This window comes from Triturus cristatus, chromosome 2_1, assembly GCF_964204655.1.
Source record: "Triturus cristatus chromosome 2_1, aTriCri1.1, whole genome shotgun sequence".
Taxonomy (NCBI): Eukaryota; Metazoa; Chordata; class Amphibia; order Caudata; family Salamandridae; genus Triturus; species Triturus cristatus.
In genome coordinates this window covers 252,348,945-252,368,297 of record NC_140581.1, presented here as the reverse complement: position 1 = coordinate 252,368,297, position 19,353 = coordinate 252,348,945, and the positions used below count along the sequence as shown (strand labels likewise).

General features: G+C 44.9%; 1 protein-coding gene across 1 annotated transcript in view; it reads left to right on the top strand.

The window, feature by feature from the left end:
• The first annotated feature begins 232 nt into the window (after positions 1–232).
• Positions 233–19,353, top strand: part of SLC45A2 (solute carrier family 45 member 2) — a 227,067-nt gene continuing 207,946 nt past the window's right edge. Inside the window, exons 1-2 of the mRNA XM_085630828.1 lie at positions 233–889; positions 18,522–18,698. Coding sequence (XP_085486954.1) covers positions 466–889; positions 18,522–18,698 — 601 coding nt within the window. The 5' untranslated portion in view covers positions 233–465. The remainder of the gene's footprint in view (positions 890–18,521; positions 18,699–19,353) is intronic.

Here is a 19,353-nt window from a genome sequence, read left to right as displayed (position 1 = left end):
GCGCCCTCATACATGATGGTCTCCGTTAATATTTTGTATAGTATTTGCTAACAGTTTCGGATGCTTTTGAAGAAACATCGTGGATATGTTGTGTGTCCTTTTAATTCAAATCTCTTGTGAAAACCTCCACAGTGTGAACGGCCGCAGAAAGTTAAAGAGACCGCCCTGATTTCAGTCTTTGAAACGTGTCTGTTTTACATGGTTTACGGAGTTGATGTTTTCTATAAGTACAATCCTAAAACAGTTAACTTCATTCAAGGGTGGAGCACCGCAGGCAGGCCCCTGCTAAAATCCATCTTTAATGAGCCCCGACACAGGATTTGTGAAGCTTTCCACAACTTATGATGTCTCGGGCGCAGAAAGAGCTGGAGGGCGCCACTCCTCTCAGACCAGCTCCGCCAGGGTGAGTCAGGAGACCCCCTTCCTCACATGTGAGCTCCGCACGCTCCCGCTCGGCCGCCTACCATGACTCTCCCCAAGGAAACCGAGCAGCCGGCCCTGGCCTACGAGGTTCGCGGCATGTCCGGTCTGCCCAAGAAGCCGAGCGACGCAGACCTGAAGCGCACCCCGGGGGAGCAGGAGCCGCCCCGCAGGCCCACGGGCCGGCTGGTCATGCACAGCATGCTCATGTTCGGCCGGGAGTTCTGCTACGCGGTGGAGGCCTCGTACGTCATGCCGGTGCTGCTGAGCGTGGGCCTGCCGCGCAGCCTCTACAGCCTGGTCTGGTTCATCAGCCCCGTGCTGGGCTTCGTGCTGCAGCCCGTGGCGGGCTCCGCCAGCGACCACTGCCGCTCCCCGTGGGGCCGCCGGCGGCCCTACATTCTCGCCCTTGGGATCATGATGGTGCTTGGGACGGCCCTGTACCTCAACGGCGACACCGTGGTGTCAGGTGAGCAGACTCCCCCAGCGCAGGCCACACCTGCAAGCGTAGCCTCGTTTCCATGAGTCCCAGACAGTGCAGGTAAAGCGATATGGACGGTATTACTGCTAGTTGTGGATTAACGGGCAGCAATGTTCAGAGTTTAGTGTGTTAGACGTGAGTGAGTTAACTCGCGGTATTGTGCGCGTGACACCTGCAGACTTGCTGCCACAGTTTGGGTGTATTACTCTTCCAAGCGCATGATTCTCCATGTTGTCTCTGGTATGTGTTACCAGTTCCCCAGTCCGAGACTAGCTCTTTTCAAGTTTAGCCCGCGCCATCTCATGCAATAAGAGAAACTAGAGGTCCCAGAATGCAACGTTATACCAGGGAGAGAGCCAGGTGGGATAACGGTGTCCATGTCAGACGTACATTAGCTCTCTAGTCAGCAAGTTAACCTATGGTACGTGAGCTTTACACTAGGCACAGGTGTGTGTTCCCTACTCCGGACCCTTCTGAAGTCTACCTTATGACTAATCAAACCACACACGCCCGCAAAAGGAGTTGGACAGTAGGGAGTTATTAACGTATTCAAGCCTTGCCGATGGCACAGAAAGAACTAAGTATGGCAACAAGTTTCACATATTATTTCTTGCCTTTTGTACCCTCAGATAAGTAATTTTAATTTGTTTATCTTTTGATCAGCAGTATTGATATAATGCTTCTATACCTTTGGTGTGGTGTGTTTGGTGGGGGCGGGGGGCATTTAGCACCACAGTGATCATCTCTGTATTGGACAGCCGTTCTGCTTTTATTGGGAGCTAAAGTACAGAGCAGGACAGAAGTACACAATCAGGGTCCTTATGTCTTTAGGAGATCTGTTTGTGTGCTCCTTGCGCAGGGATTGCAATTATAACTGGTGTAATGTTCATCTCACCCCCGTAAATACGGGGTTCAATAAAGTTTGCACTCTACGTTTAATTTTGGTAAGTCAAACGTTTCGGAATTTATCAGGGGTATTTTCTGGAACATGTAGATTTTAGTGCGATAGGCACAAATATCCACGTGTGTTTCCCCAATAGTCGGATTAGGCAAACATCGTAACCATGTGGGTTCCAGAAAGATCAGCGTTGGCTTTTTTTAATGTGATTATTTCTTCTGCCACGAGCAACTTGTAAACATAAACAGCCCTTTGCTTCAGGTATTCGTAACTTTGGAAATGTATATAGAGATATGCGCAATTGTATTTCTAAGTGATACAACCGTGTGGATGGAGAACAGGAGTGGCAACTGACGTGGCACATTCTTTACTAATAGCTTTGCCGACCTTACAGTCTGTCACAGCTGTTAGGTGTTGTTCACTTAACTCCTCCTCGTAGCTGCCAAGGTTTCAGATTCATTCATGATTTCAGTGTACTTAGGAGTGACATTCAATGACCAAATATATGTGACACTGTCTCGTGAGCAAAACCAAGCAGTGAAGTCCATTGCACATCCTCCCCACATCATCGCCCATGATTTTACACCTCCTTTGACCACTACAGCTGAGCTGCTTGCAGTACCATTGACATTTTATAAAATTCATTGGTTTCTCCGAACAGTCATTGTAAAATTGCAAGGCCATTGTAACTTGGCTACTTAATCACCTTTCATCACAACTTAGAAGTTACAGTTCTACCCCATTGGTATGCTGTCACTCTCAAACAGCAATGACAGACATCACTGACTTACTCTCTCACGACCGACATTAGCTCTGGTGGCGTCCAGTGCTACAATGACCACTTTCTCCACAGATTCTCTCACTATCATGCTCCACCAGTGCCCATCATAGCGCTACTCATACAATATAAGGTGTCGGAGCACACTACTTCACATAATGCAGATGCAATAAATCATACATGTGTAAATCAGCCTAGGAAATGATACATAACACAAAGAGGATTACAAGGAATAACGTCAACCAGCCCTTTAAAATTTAGTTTTTGGGGGGAATGGGGTTTGTTTGTGAATTAAATAAATGATGTAATATTTGTTGTATCTATTTGATGCATAAGTATTTCTGTATTTTGAATATTGTTTTAAGGTTCAGATTGACTGCTGAAGCCAGGATCTCTAGCTACCAGTAGTAATTTAGTGGGGGTTTATAACAATCAAAAAGTTACGAACCATTGATGTAACCTTTTCAGACTACAGACGGAGACAACAACGTTTAGGGCAGGTGTTCACTGACTTCGCTGACAGTATAAAAGACTCCGATGCACACCAACCTTCAATACCATGTTATAAATCCACGGTTGCTTTTAGGAAAGATGCAGGGAATCGCGTGACCATCGATGGGGGCGTAAACATGAGGTGAAGGTGTGCACTACTTGAGGTGTATGCCCTGGTCAAGTGTGGAGGTAGATGACTCTTACCTTGGGTGATCATGTGTGCTGCCTGGGGTAAGCCCTCATTTCGTGTAACACCCCCCCCCCCCCCCCTCCTTCATCCCACCAGGCTCAGGCGCAGCCTCCGTGTTTACAGTTCAGTGAGCTCTCTCGCTTGCAGGCAGTGTAAGCAGGAGCCTTGTGGTCACTGGTTCATGTCCCCTACCTGGGCTGCACCACAGGGCATGGCGGGCAGACCGCGCTCTGACGTCTGTATGTATATCAGTGGTTCAAGGGTGCGTTGGGGCGACATCTGGTAAGGGGACTGTTCTGCTATTTGGATGATTAAGAAGCAGTATTTAAATAGGTGACATCATGTTCTTGTGATAAATTCGAGAATGTATACTTGCCAATTTTAGTCAACTTACTTTACTCTGGCATTAGCACAGACAACCATCTCTACTATTATTAGAAAAGTGACATACTATCAGTGGTGTTTCTAATTTGCTGCGCCACCCGCAAACCAGTAGCTGCAAGCCGCCTTCTTCCACAACCGACTAAACTCCCCGCTGCAGCAGCAGGATGTGACGTCCCCTGCGGCGCCGGCATATGTCACACAACCTGCCTAGGCCCTCTGACGTCAGGCGTGGGGCCGCGGGGAATCACAAAATTGATACAAATGTAGCACTAAGCAGTGAGTGTGAGCCTGCCTGCAGTCTTAGCCTAGCCCAAGCCTGGAACAGCTCGTGCACGCTTAAGTCTGTTAAGCAGTACTCCAGTGACTCCAGGACTCAGTTGCATAGGCGTGACAGTGCATTTCAGTGCAGTAATGCGGAGTACCACACTGAAATGCATTAATCTAGCGCCTGGTGCATGGTACTTGGCAGGACTGCCTTCTGCACTCGGACCCATTAGAAATCAGGCATTCTTTGTTTCTTTTGCAGCAAGTACAGATATGTCTGGGTAACTCCTATGCAAAGTCCATAGATTCTTCAAAACACCTGGATTATTAATTTTTCTCTTTGAGATTGAAATTGAGCACTGTAATGTTCTTGTGGTAGACAGTCATTATTATCCCATATCGCTTACAGGTACTCTTCGTCACTCTTAGTGCTAAAGTCTTTCTATCAGTCATTACTTTCAGGTAATCCACCAGAACAACAGGAAATGCCTCCATCCAAATCCTCATGGCTCCCCATTCTGGGTGCCATAAAGGACTTTGCTTACCCAGTATACTCCTGTCTGACCAAAACTACAGCAAACAAAGACCGGAAGTCATGGGAAGGATGGGTGGGTAGCAGGGATGTGGAATTCCTATAGCCCGACGCCCAGGACATACTGTTTGGGGTCAAGGGGAACACGTTTTCATGTGTATTTTGTCCTTGGGACAAGTAGGCCAAACCCCCTGCAGCACAAACCCTTTGGCTGCCAGTTTGCAGTATCCTATTATGGATCAGGGAAGGGCACGGTCTGCAGTTAAAGTAAATTTATTTGTCCATACGTTAATGCTGTTCAAACATGTATTTATGGTTCATTCATTGAAAGCATTAGGGTCAGCGCTCTAAGTAAATGTTGTAAGCTCCGACTGCACTACTGACAGTGGTTCCAGTATAAAAATGTGTACACACGTTTTCAAATTTTAGCAATATGAGGCTACTTATTATGCTCCCAGAATGCTCTCTGATTTGATGCAGAAGCTTGAAAGCAAGATTGATGATTCTTTGTGTGTGTAAGAAAATGTTGATAAAGAATGAAAGCAGAAAAAAAAACATTTCACTAAATTGTTGTAAAATTTCAGGTATCATTTCTTTGCAGCATCAATAGTAAGATGTGTTGATGCGTGCTAGTATTCCCCAAAAATATTCATAATGGAAAATCAGTGTAACCAGTTTCAATAAGATTATGGGAAACCAAAATAAACGAGCATTGGCAAAGCCAGTAGGTCTGAAATTGGTGGTCAGCTTTTTAGTTTGTCAATGTGTGACTTGTTTTGGCATGGTTCTTGTAAAACCTAATTGGTGTGTGAGCTGCCGGGCCCTCACCATTCTAACAAACATTGGCAAAAGCAGAAATTGTTTTTGGTCTTAAAAATATGCCCCTTGTGAATGAGCAGAATGCTGTCACTCACAGTGAAGCCAGCCAATACAGAGAGAGAGGTAGACTTTTAATAAACACAAAAGGTCACGGTCAACGCCAGACCAAATTAGGGACCCAATTAATAAAGTCTCTGATGTCCACCCATGGTATATATCTTTGCATTAGGTGCAGCTATATGGCTTTCGTGAATTTCCAGAAGTAGGATAAGAAATAGTACTCCTAGAAAATATTTGTGAACTGCATTTTAGCCGAGAAGAAGTAAAGGACTATCCACATGGGGTCAAAGCTTTAATATTTGGCCAATCCGAAGAAAACACTTTTCTCTAAATGTGAAGCTAAGGTCTGCCAAATTTTCCCAGGGTATTGCAACTCAGTGTGATAAGAATTAGAGAATCATTGAGGTATTACAGTTTAAGTGAGACCGATTTTTCAACATGCCATTTCTGAAAGTTACTTTAGTGCATGAAATAAGATTTGAATGTAGAAGATTTACATACTTTTTGAAGTGTTATTACCTAAATGAGGTAGTAGATTTTTCCGCATCAGCCCCTTCTTTTGAACTTCCTAACTGAAAGAAATTAATGCTTTGGGACAGGAAGTGAAAGAAGACTGTCTTGCAGGGGCAATGGATTCAAAGAAAGACACCACGGGGATTTCAATGCTAGGGACAGAACAAATGGGAACCATGATCTCCATAGCTAGAATAGAACCTGACTTCCTTCCCTGATCCTCTGCAACAACCTTGATATCAATGGGAAAGAGGGAAAATCTGGCAGAAACTTCTGAGACAACCCGTTTGATAAGGCATCTACTACCCATCTTCCATTTCCGAAAACCATGAGCAAAAATGTAGATATTGAGCATTCTTTTGGTTACAAACAGATCTAAAAACAGGGTCCTGTACTTTTTTGTATATCACTTGAAAAACCAGAAGAGAAAGATACCTCTTCACCAGTGTTGGGGAAAAAATACCTGCTGAGGTGACCTGCCTCGTTGTTGTCTACTCTCCTCATATACATCGACTTCAGGGACAACGGATGTCTTTCTGCCTATGAATATATCTGCGTGGCTATAGGACCCAATTCTCTGTTGCAATTCTCCTCTCGATGATTCAGGAAACTGCTATCATATTGTATGATCTTACTGGGACACTTTCCCCTGAATTGACCGCATTGAATCTTTTTAATGCTCTGAATTCTACCATCTTCTGTTTTCGGTTGGGTGAGTTAAGCCTACCTGGAAGAAACCATCTCCCTTGTGTTGACTAGTATTAATAAAAGGCCCTGCATCCAAAATAACTTGCATCTATTATTATGAAACAAGGGTCCCTGCATGGACAGGAAGGCCTTATTCAAATTTTTCACATCTAGTCACAACTGCAAGGACTGTTTTACTTGATCTATTAATCAGAGTTTCAACCGGAAATTGTTTATGTGAAGAACTAAGGATACGTGTGAATGTAGGACTGCTGGAACATGAAGATTCATATGTCTTGCAGCTTCGGGACCATCCTTGCTGGGGCTTATGACATCTTCAATATGATCAAAACAAAACCTGATGATAAATGGCAGCTATTATGTGTAATCCAGTAGAAATACCATATTCAGTTCTGTCCTGAACCTCACTACAATAAAGCTCCGTCCTTGTATATCTCAGTCTGATAATTCTTTCAAGAATCCATGTTGAATTAGACATTCCTGTATTGCCCCCAGACCATTCTTTGCTTGTGGTTGTTATGGAGGATGTAGGAGCCAGTTGTCTAAATATAGATAGATGCTTCATCCGTGAAGGTGAAGCAGAACTACTGTGCTGACTTGAGCCCAAATGGGAGGATAGGAAATAGGAAGCACTTGTTCTGATCACAAACTCTCAGGTACTTTTGATGCATTGAAGTTATGGGAATTTGAATGTATTCTTTCATCACATCCACTATTACCAAGAAACTGGTTGCTGCTATCAACTGAGTGGTTTTCTAAAGTGTCTCTTTGTTGAATGGTATCCTCTTTATTGTTACTGAAACTTCATCTATCACCATCGTAAATTCCCCATTAGCTTGGGGACCAGAAAGAGTGGAATAGATACCGGGCTCCTTTCCTCTCTATTTGCAAGTCATGAATAGTGTTTATGAATGCTGACCCATGTTGTTTGTCAGACCCCCTTTCAGAGGGCCTCTGGGCACGCAGGGGCTACTGGGCTGAACCGGGGGGGGCGGTTGAGACCTTTTATACCCGATGTCCCAGGGCCCAACCTACTATGGATCCTGAGCAGCTAAGCCAAGTACACCCTCTGTGCTGGACTCTTAGTAGTAATGTGGTCAAGCAGTCCAAGGTTCTCTCCGTAGGGAGGTGGATACAGGACAGTGGACAGCTCTAATACTCTCTTTTATGAAAAAAAAGAGAAGTACTTTATTTCTACTGCTAACCAACAAAAAGGAAAAATACAAAATTCACAAATAATCACACAATCCCCCCCCCCCCCCTCCCATGAGTTGGGCTTTAGTGTTTTCTGGTGATTCCCTTTCCCACTCCCTCTAGTGATAGTGGTTATTCCCTATTCACTGTTGGTAACATCCAGGGTATGCCCCACTAGTAGTCCGAGTCTTAAGTGTCCACCTTGACTCTAATTTAAAGTCGTCAGTGTTCGTGCGGCACAACACTAACTAGCAGCAAGTTCCCCTGGGGCTGACGGGCCTGAAATCAGTCTTACCCGCACCAGGAGGCGTGAAACATTGATCGCTTGGAGTGGTAGCAGTGAGTTTGCGCATGCGGCCCCGGAGGGCAGCACTCGGCATGTGCAGAGCTCCGCAGACATGGTTGCTCTCCTGAAGTGGCCAGAGGGTCTTTACAGTTCCTCCTGCGGGGTAAGTACACCATCCGTCTCACAGTGGGGGTTGTTGCTATAATCCTGACCCATATCTCTTTTCTGGGTGATGGTACGCAGGTGCTCCCATGGCGTCCTCATTTCTCCAGTCGGGGTTACCGATCAGGTCACTGTTCTTGATGCTCCAAGTGACCTCCCTCTTGCATACGGGGTCACTGTATTCTCACAATACACAGGCTCTTGCCTGATCCACACAGTGAGCTCCTTGGCCGTGGCTCCTCCTGACATACTGGTTTACGGTCCTAACTGCATGGCAGTCTTTGCACAGCAGCTCTTTCAGGCATAGGCGGCTGCTGGCTTGGCACTACGCGTGGGCTCTGGCCCAATTGGTCCAGTGTTACACACTTCTCAATTCATACAGGCCCCTCTCTGGCATACAGGTGTTGCCGACTTTGCCCTCCACACAGGTAATGACCCAATCTGTGCAGCAGATGTCTCCTCACACCTCGCAAAGGGAGTCGCCTCGATGGGGCTCTCCACTGGACCTCGCTCCCTCCAACATTCTCCTCTTCCTTACAGCCCACACTGGCCTTTGCAAGCAGGCTGGTGCTTTTGCTCCAGGGCATGTGGTTGTGACTTCCCATGGTGCTGTCCTCTCACCCAGCTTGGAAACTAGCATACCATGGCCACCCCAGTCCTGGTGACAAGCGGAAGTGTTGCAGAGCTTACCTCCTCCCATAGCCCATCTGGCTGCTTGGCAGATGACTATTTTGGGGGACTCAAACACCCCTTATAGTCCATTTCCTGACACCGAATGTGATTTAGGATATGAGTCTTGAAGTTTTATGTTGGGTGTTTGCTTCTTTTGAATTGTCCACTCCAGAGCTCTCTTCCACTGAAAAGCTGACTGTCGCAGCAGGAACGGCTCCAAAGCTGATAGCCCCACAACAAAGGCCATGGGAGTGACTAGAATTCACACCTGGATGTCAGCCAGAGTGATATCTGTATCAAAAGGTTAGCCCAGGGCTCCAGCCCTACTCTTTATTATTCTCTTATCTGCCCCATCTCCTTCCTGGGATTTGCCCAGGCCCATTCCTTGTGACCTGAAAAACTACCAGCCTATCTCTCTCCTTCCCTTCGCAGCCAAAGTCACTGAGAAATTCGTCAACGCCCAGCTGGCCACCTTCATCAAAGAGAACACCATCCTCAACTCCTCCTAGTCTGGATTCCGCAGGAACCACAGCACTGAGACCGTCCTCCTCAGCGCCACCGACGACATCGGCTCCCCGTCGAGAAGAGGGTAACCTTCCAGCTACTCACCCATGCCTACAAATCCCTCCACAACATCGGATCCAAACCGGATCCAAATACCTCAACAAAAGAATCTCTTTCCACGTACCCTAAAGAAACCTCCACTCAGCCAACCTCACCCTAGCAGAGACCCTGCGCATTCTCCGAACCAGAGCAGGTGGAAGAGCCTTCTCCTGTGTCGTAGCCAAGGCCTGGAACGAGCTCCCAGTCAACACCAGACGCTCCCCTACCCCGCAATCCTTCAGGAAAAGCCTCAATTCCTGGCCTTTCAGCTGACCCAGAGCTGCACCCCCCTCCTAGCGCCTTGAGACCTTCATGGGCGAGTGGCGTGGTTTAAAAGCCCCTGATTGATTGACCTTTAACTGAATCAAAGAGTACCCTTTAAAGTGTACAGGGGAAGCCTGGCTCTCCCCTTTTCTATAAGTGTTGCACTGAGCTAAAAGAAATCAGGCCTTGAGATATCTACTCACCCACTCGCCATGGCAAGCCAGATTTTATCAGGGTGAGCAATATTTAGGGCCTACTCGCCCGTTCTGGTTAGCTGACAAAGAACAGGTGTACTGTTCATTCAGAAAGTGAAGGAGTAATAAAGATGCTTTTAAAGCTTGTTTTTATCTTGTCACATTTGCTCTGTGTTCAGCAATAGATGTCAGAAGTCAGTTCACATCTGTACAATTACTTTTTTTTCTCGGTCTGCTGAGTTCCAGGATTTTATAAGTGAACTGCCTGACATGCCACGCAAAGAGTGTGAAATGAAAGACTTTAGGGTGTCATTTTATTTTCTAACACACATTTAAATGGCTAAGTGAACTGTACAAACATTTCAAAATATATTTTAGTAGTTATAAAAGTCAATTTTTTTGTATTTGTGTGATAAAATATTTTACTAGGATAAAAATAAACCAGTACACTTTACCTGGTGATGTACAAATGACAAATAGATTTGCTGAAACCCAATTTTCAGATTATTGTTTATACACTAAATAGTTTTATCAGTAAAACTGCATGTTAGTGGGAACGATTTTGGCCATTTCAATGGGAACTTTACTGTCTGTAAATGACAGAGGACTACCCCATAATCTTTTAGTAATATATTTATTAAAAGTGACTTTTCAAACACTCCTGCCCCTGCGCTGATGGCAGCGCTATTAGTTTGCTAAGAGGCAAGTCAGGGATCATGTGCAACCTACGTGTGGGCTAGATTAGTTTTATACATGGAAAAAACTTTTCATTTATTTAATCAAACAACATAGTTTTTTTTGTAATGCAGAAATGCTGAACTCACCTATTTGAATGTGGTGTCTAATGTGATGATGAAGAAAAAGGCTGCTCTGTAAAATAAAATATTTGCCTAGGATCACACAATTTGAGACTAGCTTACCTGTCAAGTACATTACAGTTAGGTCGCATAGATTATTCAAGTACTAGACTTCCAGTTCTAGTAACATTTCTATGATTTTTCGAGGCCTGGAAAGGCAGCAATACAAAAATCTGTCTGGGGGGGATTTCTTTGTCCTTTCCATATTTCACTATGGAGGCCTGGGTCTCCCAAAATGGAACTTCATGTGTTTTGCTCTATCCACAAGCACACATACACATAGTGCATGTATACAACCTACAGACACTTCACATCACTGAATCCTTAATGTATTGTATCACTCATAAGACCACGTACATCCAGCAAATGCATTTAACATGCATGCACTGCACAGCACTGCATCCTCTATGTATTGTACCACTCATGAGTGCACATACACTCAGGACATGCACTCACCATGCGCGCACTGCTCAGTACAGCATTATTCCTGTATTGTACCCTTCCCAGGCACACAGCACCAAGCGCAGATACACAGCTCCTGCGTTGCACAGAACTTCACAACAAACCGATGTAGGCCTAGGCTAAATTAAGCACACAGCAGCGTAACTGTAAAATTAAGTTATCTTGTAGGCCTCACTCCATTGACACAGGTTAAAAATTACCTGTTCACTCCTAGTAATCACTATGCAGTATGCTGCCACCACCACCCTTATGCTGCATAACTCCTAATGAAGGCAGCAGCCTACCACCACTGTGAGGGTAGCGCTTTGGGCACCCCTCCTGGTCCAATAAGACCTAAATCTGTGAGACAGGCCTATGTCATGGTGCACATCCATATTCTGTGTTTGCCTATGACAACAAAAATCAGCATTGGGAATCCAGCCACCAGTACAGTTGGGCACTCAAGGCATGGGTGCACTTCCATTACCATACAGAGGACATTTCAGTTCTAACTGTGTTGTCTTGAGACCTCTTACTGGGAGGGGGTAGAGAGGAAGTCTGTTTGATAACCCTCCTTGATCACCTGCAGCACCCGTGCTTCTGAGATAGAATTTCTATAAAGAATTGAATACTCACTCCATACCAAAGAGTAGGCAGATTCCCTGCACAGTCAGGAGTGAGGCTTCTTAAGGGGGGAGGACTGATTCTTTTCTTTGAAAAGACAGGACTGTTCCTTTCCGATTCAGAGCTAAACAGCCTGATTCCATGAAATGATATGCACAACACAGCTAACTTTTGTGACACTCTGTAAATGATTCTGCAGCCAGTGCTTATACTTGTGAAAAGGAAAAGTGCTTTATTATGCCTGCTACTTAATGCTGTGCATTAATTTACAATTCTATACATGATGGTAGGTTGAAATTTCTTTGGTTACTCACTCCTAACATACCCCTACATACACTAGACACAGTTAAATGCAATGTAGTTATCAAAAGGCAGGCCAGTCTTTAAGCTATTACCACATAAATAAAAATGTCACCATAAACTGGTTCAACACCTTTAAAATGATCACGAATGGATGATCTTACAATTAAATTCATGATTAATCATTATAATGATTCATTGCAAGTGGAAGGTTGCATTTTGCTACTGGTTGTTCGCTACGCAGATGATACTCAGTTGGTAGTATCTCTAAACCATCTGCACAACTCTCCCTCGGATCTGGAATCATGCATGGAGAAAGTGGCAACCTGGGTGCAACACTTGTGACTCAGGCTCAATGGAGTTAAAACCCGACATAATGCTTCTGGGCGATCTGTCTAATGTTAATTTCACACTTGCAAGGCCTACATGCCTGGGACCTACACCCGACTCCTAAATCCAAGATCAAAAGCCTGGGTGTTTGCTCACGTCACCCCTCCCTTCACCAGTGTGCAAAAGCACCCCGTGGCGCGTTTTAAGATGTAGTTTTAATCCCCCTGCCCTATTATGTACTAGGGTCTTACAGAGGAGGTCATGCTAATTACAGGGGTACCCCAACACATAGTGTTCCCTAGTGTATGTAGGAGTTTTCACTGTATTTTAAGTGTCTTTTAGCATAGCACTGACTCTAGGCCTGGTTAGTCAGTCAGTTACCACCAGTACCTGTCTGAAAAAGTTGTGGGCACAGGAGGACTTTCTGCTCCTCTGTTGGTTCTTTCTGCACATCTCTTCTTCTTCCTGCACTTTTCTTCGTCTTTGTGGACTTCTGTTGCTTCTTTCTGCATTTCTTTTTTTTTCTTTCTGTGAGTTTTCTTCTTTCATCACGTCCTACCTCCTGTAGGCATAGTTAAAAACTAGCGTTTAAAAAACCTTTGAAATTCACTGAAAAAACCATAGGTTTCAGGCACGTTATAGTTAGAAATTAGCATTTAAAAAACCTTAGAAATTCACTGGAAAAAAAGCCATAGGTTTTAGGGAAAATTATAGTTAGTTGGACATTTCACTCGTACAAAACCATAGAAATTCCCCCGTTATAGTTAGTTCAGCTAACTATAACTCGCGCCCCCACAATGCACTGCTGATGATGTCACATATTACATCACTCATGACATGGTCAGTGACATCACTGATGACATCTCAAATGACATCACCGATGACATCATCCAGTGACTGTGTGTTTCTGTAAAGTTTAAATATGTTTCTAAGGTTTTTTAAATGCTAATTTCTAACTATAACGTGCCTGAAGCCTATGGTTTTTTTCAGTGAATATAATATATATACTCTCAACGTTCCAAGATTTATGTATGATTAGCTCTAGTCTATGGCTTTACTTTCTCTACTGGCACTTTTAGTCCCAGTCGTAGCATTATAAATTCAGGATTCCAAATGCATGAAAGCACATAAAAGCCTGGATTTGAAGAGCTACTCATGCATCAGACTGAGAAATGTGAAATTTTCAGAAGTACGATGAAATTTCCAGGCAAATCTGCCAATTAATTTCAGAACACCATGGTACCTGTATCTTGTCCTACCTTCATCGATGCAGGTAATGTATGTTACAGCTGCCTCATTGTCACAGGCAGTAGTCTGTTGGAATAAAGGAAAAGTTCTAATATGTGCACTGACCGTGGTACAGTATTTGGAGTTCCACCTCAACATAGGTTTTTTTTTCAGACCAGAATAAATGATTTCACATGATCTCGATAAATAAACTAGAGCTGTAAACTGGTTCCATGTCTCAAGGTGGCCTTCATTGTGGGACCAGTCGGTTGACATTTTATAGTATAGTATGAGACATGGCAGTGCTCACTGCTGTTGGCTGAAATGTAGTGAACGGATGAAAGTCATCTCAGTGGCCTAGGACTATTTGATACTTGTGATGACCAGCAGTGACTTCAGTGTATGAGGTTGATCATATGTAAGAACAGGTGAAAAATAAAATTAAACGAGACCCACCTCTTTTATATATGTAGTTTTCAAGTATCAAAAGGTATTCTGAAAAAAAAAAAAAAGTAATTTATGACCATATGCAGATGACTAGAACAAGCATTAAAAAGGTACATCTCTGACTTCCAAGAAGTACTAATGCTTTAAAATACATCTTAATTAAACTTGGGTTGTTTAAAAACATTAACGCAAAGGGCTATATTCACAAACAAATGTACTGCTGAAAGTAGTTACGTTAATACCTACCAGGAATCCTAGCAGTTGTAAATGGTTTTACTGCTGCTGATATCTCCACCACAACTGCAGATAAATCTAGAGGAGTGACTTCTGCACAAGAGGTGGAAAGAGGGAGGAACAAAGTGTCTGGTCTGGTAAAGTATGTGAACACCCACGAATTTGTATGTTTGTTGGCATTCTGAAACTCAGTCTGACTATTTTTTTACCTCCCTGGAAATGGTTAGTGTTTTACCCCTGCAAAAGACTGTAGTAACCCCAGGTGGCAGACCTCCACTTGACGTTTCTTCCACAGACTTATCACGCCTTGATCTTTAGCTCACCATCTCTATTAAGGTTATGCTACTTGACTGGAAATCTACCAATAATGTATGCTATCATACCTGGTGAGTCGGGGTGGCCGGCACGGCTCCTTTGGGGGGGGGGGGGGGGGGTGCGGGTAGTATGGGGTATTCGGGCTTACGGGATGCTTTTTAAAAATTAAAACTTACCTTGTCGCTTGGCCCCGCGTCTTTTCTCCTGCTGCCTGTATCCGACTCCAGGTCGGAACCGGAAGCAGGCAGTCAGGCTCCCACCCCTAAGCCAATCACAATGCTCCAATGGAGTGTTGTGATTAGTCTGACCTAACCTATCTACGAAGTACACACATCAACAAATCTGATTCAAGATGCTGCTCGTCCCCCTCTCAGGTTATTTGGAATACACTTGACTTTTTTATTCGCGACCCTTCCGTTGTAAGTGAAATCTTTCAACCAGCAACCGACCACAAATTCTTACTCGTCTTATCATATCTGAATCTCGGATCCCGCCCTGCACAATTCCACATTGTTGAAATAGCAAGTCTTAAAGATGTCACATAACATCCAGGAGGATGCAGAGGTGTAAATCTTTACACATACTGTTGTTTCTTTTGTGAATCGGGTCCACTGTGTATTATATTAGTGTTAATAAATCTCTACCAGAGGGTTCCACGCCATGCATGATCACTTCAACCGGTACTGCAGCCTAGATGTGAAATAAATACTTGCGATTACTTTGATAATCTAAATAAAAGGATGTTCTCAATACCTTGTAAGAAGGCCTAGATTGAAGCTACTACCGCCATGTTCCCGTTCTTACAAAGTAAAGTTTTCTTCACCTTGGCGATGCCTGCCTCTATGAACACACCGCCCAACTCTAGCTCCTCCCGCATCTTAGACTTTTTATAAGGGACAATGCCCTTAAGCCTTCCTATTTCATGTATGTCCCTGTCAGATGGTCTATACCTATCCTGCCATAGTTAGTGTGACTTGTGTCTGGTCCCTCGGGTGATCCTGCTGCTTCTGTGATTTTGCCACGGCTGGGGTATGTTTGCGACTTAAGAGCCCGTGTCTAGGCAGGGGTCCTGCTCGAGGAGATCCTACTGCCTTGCCCCCCCACCCTCCCTACCCAGGTGCTCCTGTAACAGCAGATTGTACAGTTGTTTTGGCCAGGCTTCAGTTGTGTGAGGTGCCATTGTTTGGCGGCAGAGACTTTCGTGCTCCATTAGTATGACTGCATGGGGCAGGCCACTCACTTCCCTGCGGGGCTGGGCCAGTTGGTTTGTCCCTACGGGCTGTCTCTGGGTTTCTGTCCGTGCTCTCTCTGGGTTTCTGTCCGTGCTGTCCCTGGGTTCCTCTCCGGGCTGTCTCTGGGTTCCTCTCCGGGCTGTCTCTGGCTTTCTGTCCGGGCTGTCTCTGGCTTTCTGTCCGGGCTGTCTCTGGCTTTCTCTCCTGGCTGTCTCTGGCTTTCTCTCCTGGCTGTCTCTGGGTTTCTCTCCTGGCTGTCTCTGGGTTTCTGTCCGGGCTGTCTCTGGGTTTCTGTGCCCTGTCGTGAGTGCTGGGAGCAGGGCTTTTCCTTCCACAGGCCACCTTCCTACGGATCACAGTCTGGCCTGATTCTGTCAAGGTGTCAGTGAACCGCATTTTTGGGATGTATAGTCCTCTGGCAAATGGGTGTTCTTGGGTTGCTGCTGCCTTGGAATGAGCGTAAGGCGCTGCATCCAGGCTGAGCCATTTGCCTCTTGCTGAGCAGGTAATTGTTTGCCTTTGAGTGCTGAGAGGGCTTGCGCAGTTCAATGCATGTTTTTTTCTAGTATTAAGATGGGAGTATTTCTTTCACGGTGCGCTGTTGTGTTCCCCTTTTCGTGAGTGCTTTGGTCTACATGTACTTGCTTCCATTGTGCATCTATGTACCTCCATGTACTTGGATCTGTGTGTCTGTTACTTTTCTCCTGAAAATGCATATCCAATGCACTACCCTATTTCTCATCCTGTACCTCTATCAATATCTTTAATCTACTTATCCTTACCTCCTTTATGCAGCTATATACTTTCAATGTACTTATGGATCTATATATTTATCACTTTGTTCTAATTTGGCATTTCCAATGCACTACCATATTTCTCAGCCTATGCTTCTCTCAATATATCTTCTAGCCCAACTTCTTTATACTACTCTTTCCAATGCACTACCCTGTCTCTCACCCTATACATCTATCAATATATCATTTACATCCACTCTCTCATTTATCCCAAACCCCATACCACTACTATGATCCCCAAAATAACCCTTTCTAGACTCTCTCCTACTCTACCTCTCCTTGCATCATCTGACACCTCTTTAACGATCCCCCAAAACAACCTTTCTAAACTCTTCCCTCTGACTCTTCCCCTCCAAAAACCCATTTTACTCATCCAAAAGCCTCCTCCTTCTGCTATGACCTAAAAAAAAGAAATTCTTCACTCTTCTATCCCTCCACTATCCTTTTCAATCAAAATAACAGACTAACATGTTCACTTCTCGAATTCCATATTCTACTATACTAATTCACCACTAATCCTTTATGGGTTCCAGAGAAGCGTGCTACTCGCCAATAAAGCGTTTCAACACCCCATCAGGGTTACAAGCACTATATAAATGCAAACCTTTTTTCCTTTTCTACCCCTCCCCAACCCTTCTCAATCCAATAACTCAAATTAATTTCATGTTTCACCATACTAATTCAACACTAATCCTTATGGGTTCCAGAGTAGCGTGCTACTCGCCAAAAAAGCGCTTCAAAACCCCATCAGGGGTAGCAAGCGCTATATAAATACAAACCTCTTTCCCTCTACTATCCCCCACCTACCCTACTCTATCCAAATAACTGAATAGCATATCCACCACTCCAATTACTTCGTATTTCACTATACTAATTTTCAACACTAATCCTTTATGGGTTCCGGAGTAGCGTGCTACTCGCCAAAAAAGCGCTTCAAAACCCCATCAGGGGTAGCAAGCGATATATAAATACAAACCTCTTTCCCTCTACTATCCCCCACCTACCCTACTCTATCCAAATAACTGAATAGCATATCCACCACTCCAATTACTTCATATTTCACTATACTAATTTTCAACACTAATCCTTTATGGGTTCCGGAGTAGCGTGCTACACGCCAGAAAAGCGCTTCAACATCTATCAGGGGTAGCAAGCGCTATATAAATACAAACCTTTTTTCCTCTTCTATCCTTCCAAATAACTGACTAACCTATCCACCACTTAAAAATGTACTTGCATGTTTCACTATACTAATTCAACACTAATCCTCTACGGGTGTCGGAGTAGCGTGCTACTCGCCGAAAAAGCGCTTTGACGCCTCGTCAAGGCTAGTAAGCGCTATACAAATGCAATTACAATACAATGTATGGTTGTAGCGGTTTTTCAGTCTTTCTCTTTCTCCTGTTTTCCCCTTTCCGCGTTTTTCCATCTCCTGCTCTCCCAAAGTGTCCGATGGGTTAAATGAAGTGCAGGTCTCCAAAAATAATTGCCTCTGGGCCCCACGGGCAAACACCAGCTGAAAGTAAGCACTTGTGATGGCACCCGGATTAAGGTCACAGTGCTCCTGTGCCTGGCTTTTCTTTTGCAAATCACTATTATATCATGGGTGTTAGTGTAGGTGGATCACCTGAAGTGAACCAGGACTGCAACGTCCAGAATGCATTACTTTGTTAGGTGATCGCGTGAATTCTCAACTTTAACCCATTGAACTGTAGCAGCTTGGCATAACGTGCAGTCGCCGTTAACTAGTTGCGAGAGAACATTACTGAGCGGTGTGTGCTGAATGTGTGCTTTCTTTTGTTGCAGCAATCTTACAAAACGCCAGGGAGAAGCGGACGTGGGCCATCGTGATCACCATGCTCGGGGTGGTGATCTTCGATTTCTCAGCTGACTTCATCGACGGGCCGATCAAGGCGTACTTGTTTGACGTGTGCTCTCACCAGGACAAGGAGAGGGGCCTCCATTACCACGCCCTCTTCACCGGTAGGTGCTTCCTCGCTGCTCTGAAACCGGTCTCCTGCATCTGCAGTGGAGCGGGCATCGCATCATGTGCCTGAACCACGAGTGAGCCCTGCTAGACGGGGCGAACTCGTGATGATCACAGCCCAGCTTCAAGTGCTCCAGGAATGTGTGACGTCACGGAGCACAGCCTCTGCTCGCATGCCACTGAAGGGTCTCTTACGAAACTCCTTATCAAAGCCACCCTCTTTGAAGTTTGGAGTTGGAGACACCGTGCCTGGCTGCACTGTTTTCATATCGGATCACTTTGATGTCCGCAATCAATGTACTTTTCTGTAGAATGTAGTCCTGCAATGTCTATAGCAGCAATGCTTGCGCTGTTTTTAAAGGAGTAAAAAACACATAATTCCACATTTTGTGAAGCGCGGCGGACTCCTCACTCCTAAGGGTATTCAGGCGCTGGGGGGCATCGGGGAGATTTAGTGAGCTATTGCCCAGAGTTCCATGATGCTGAGCTGCCACCGGCGATCGAACTGTGAGCCCCGCTCTCTGGAGTCAGCCGCTCTAGGCGCTGGCCACACCGCTCCCTACATATACATGTACACACCCATTCAAAGCATGCACAAATATATTATGCTCTCTCTCTTTCTCTCATTCCTGGACTGCAGGGATGATCTCA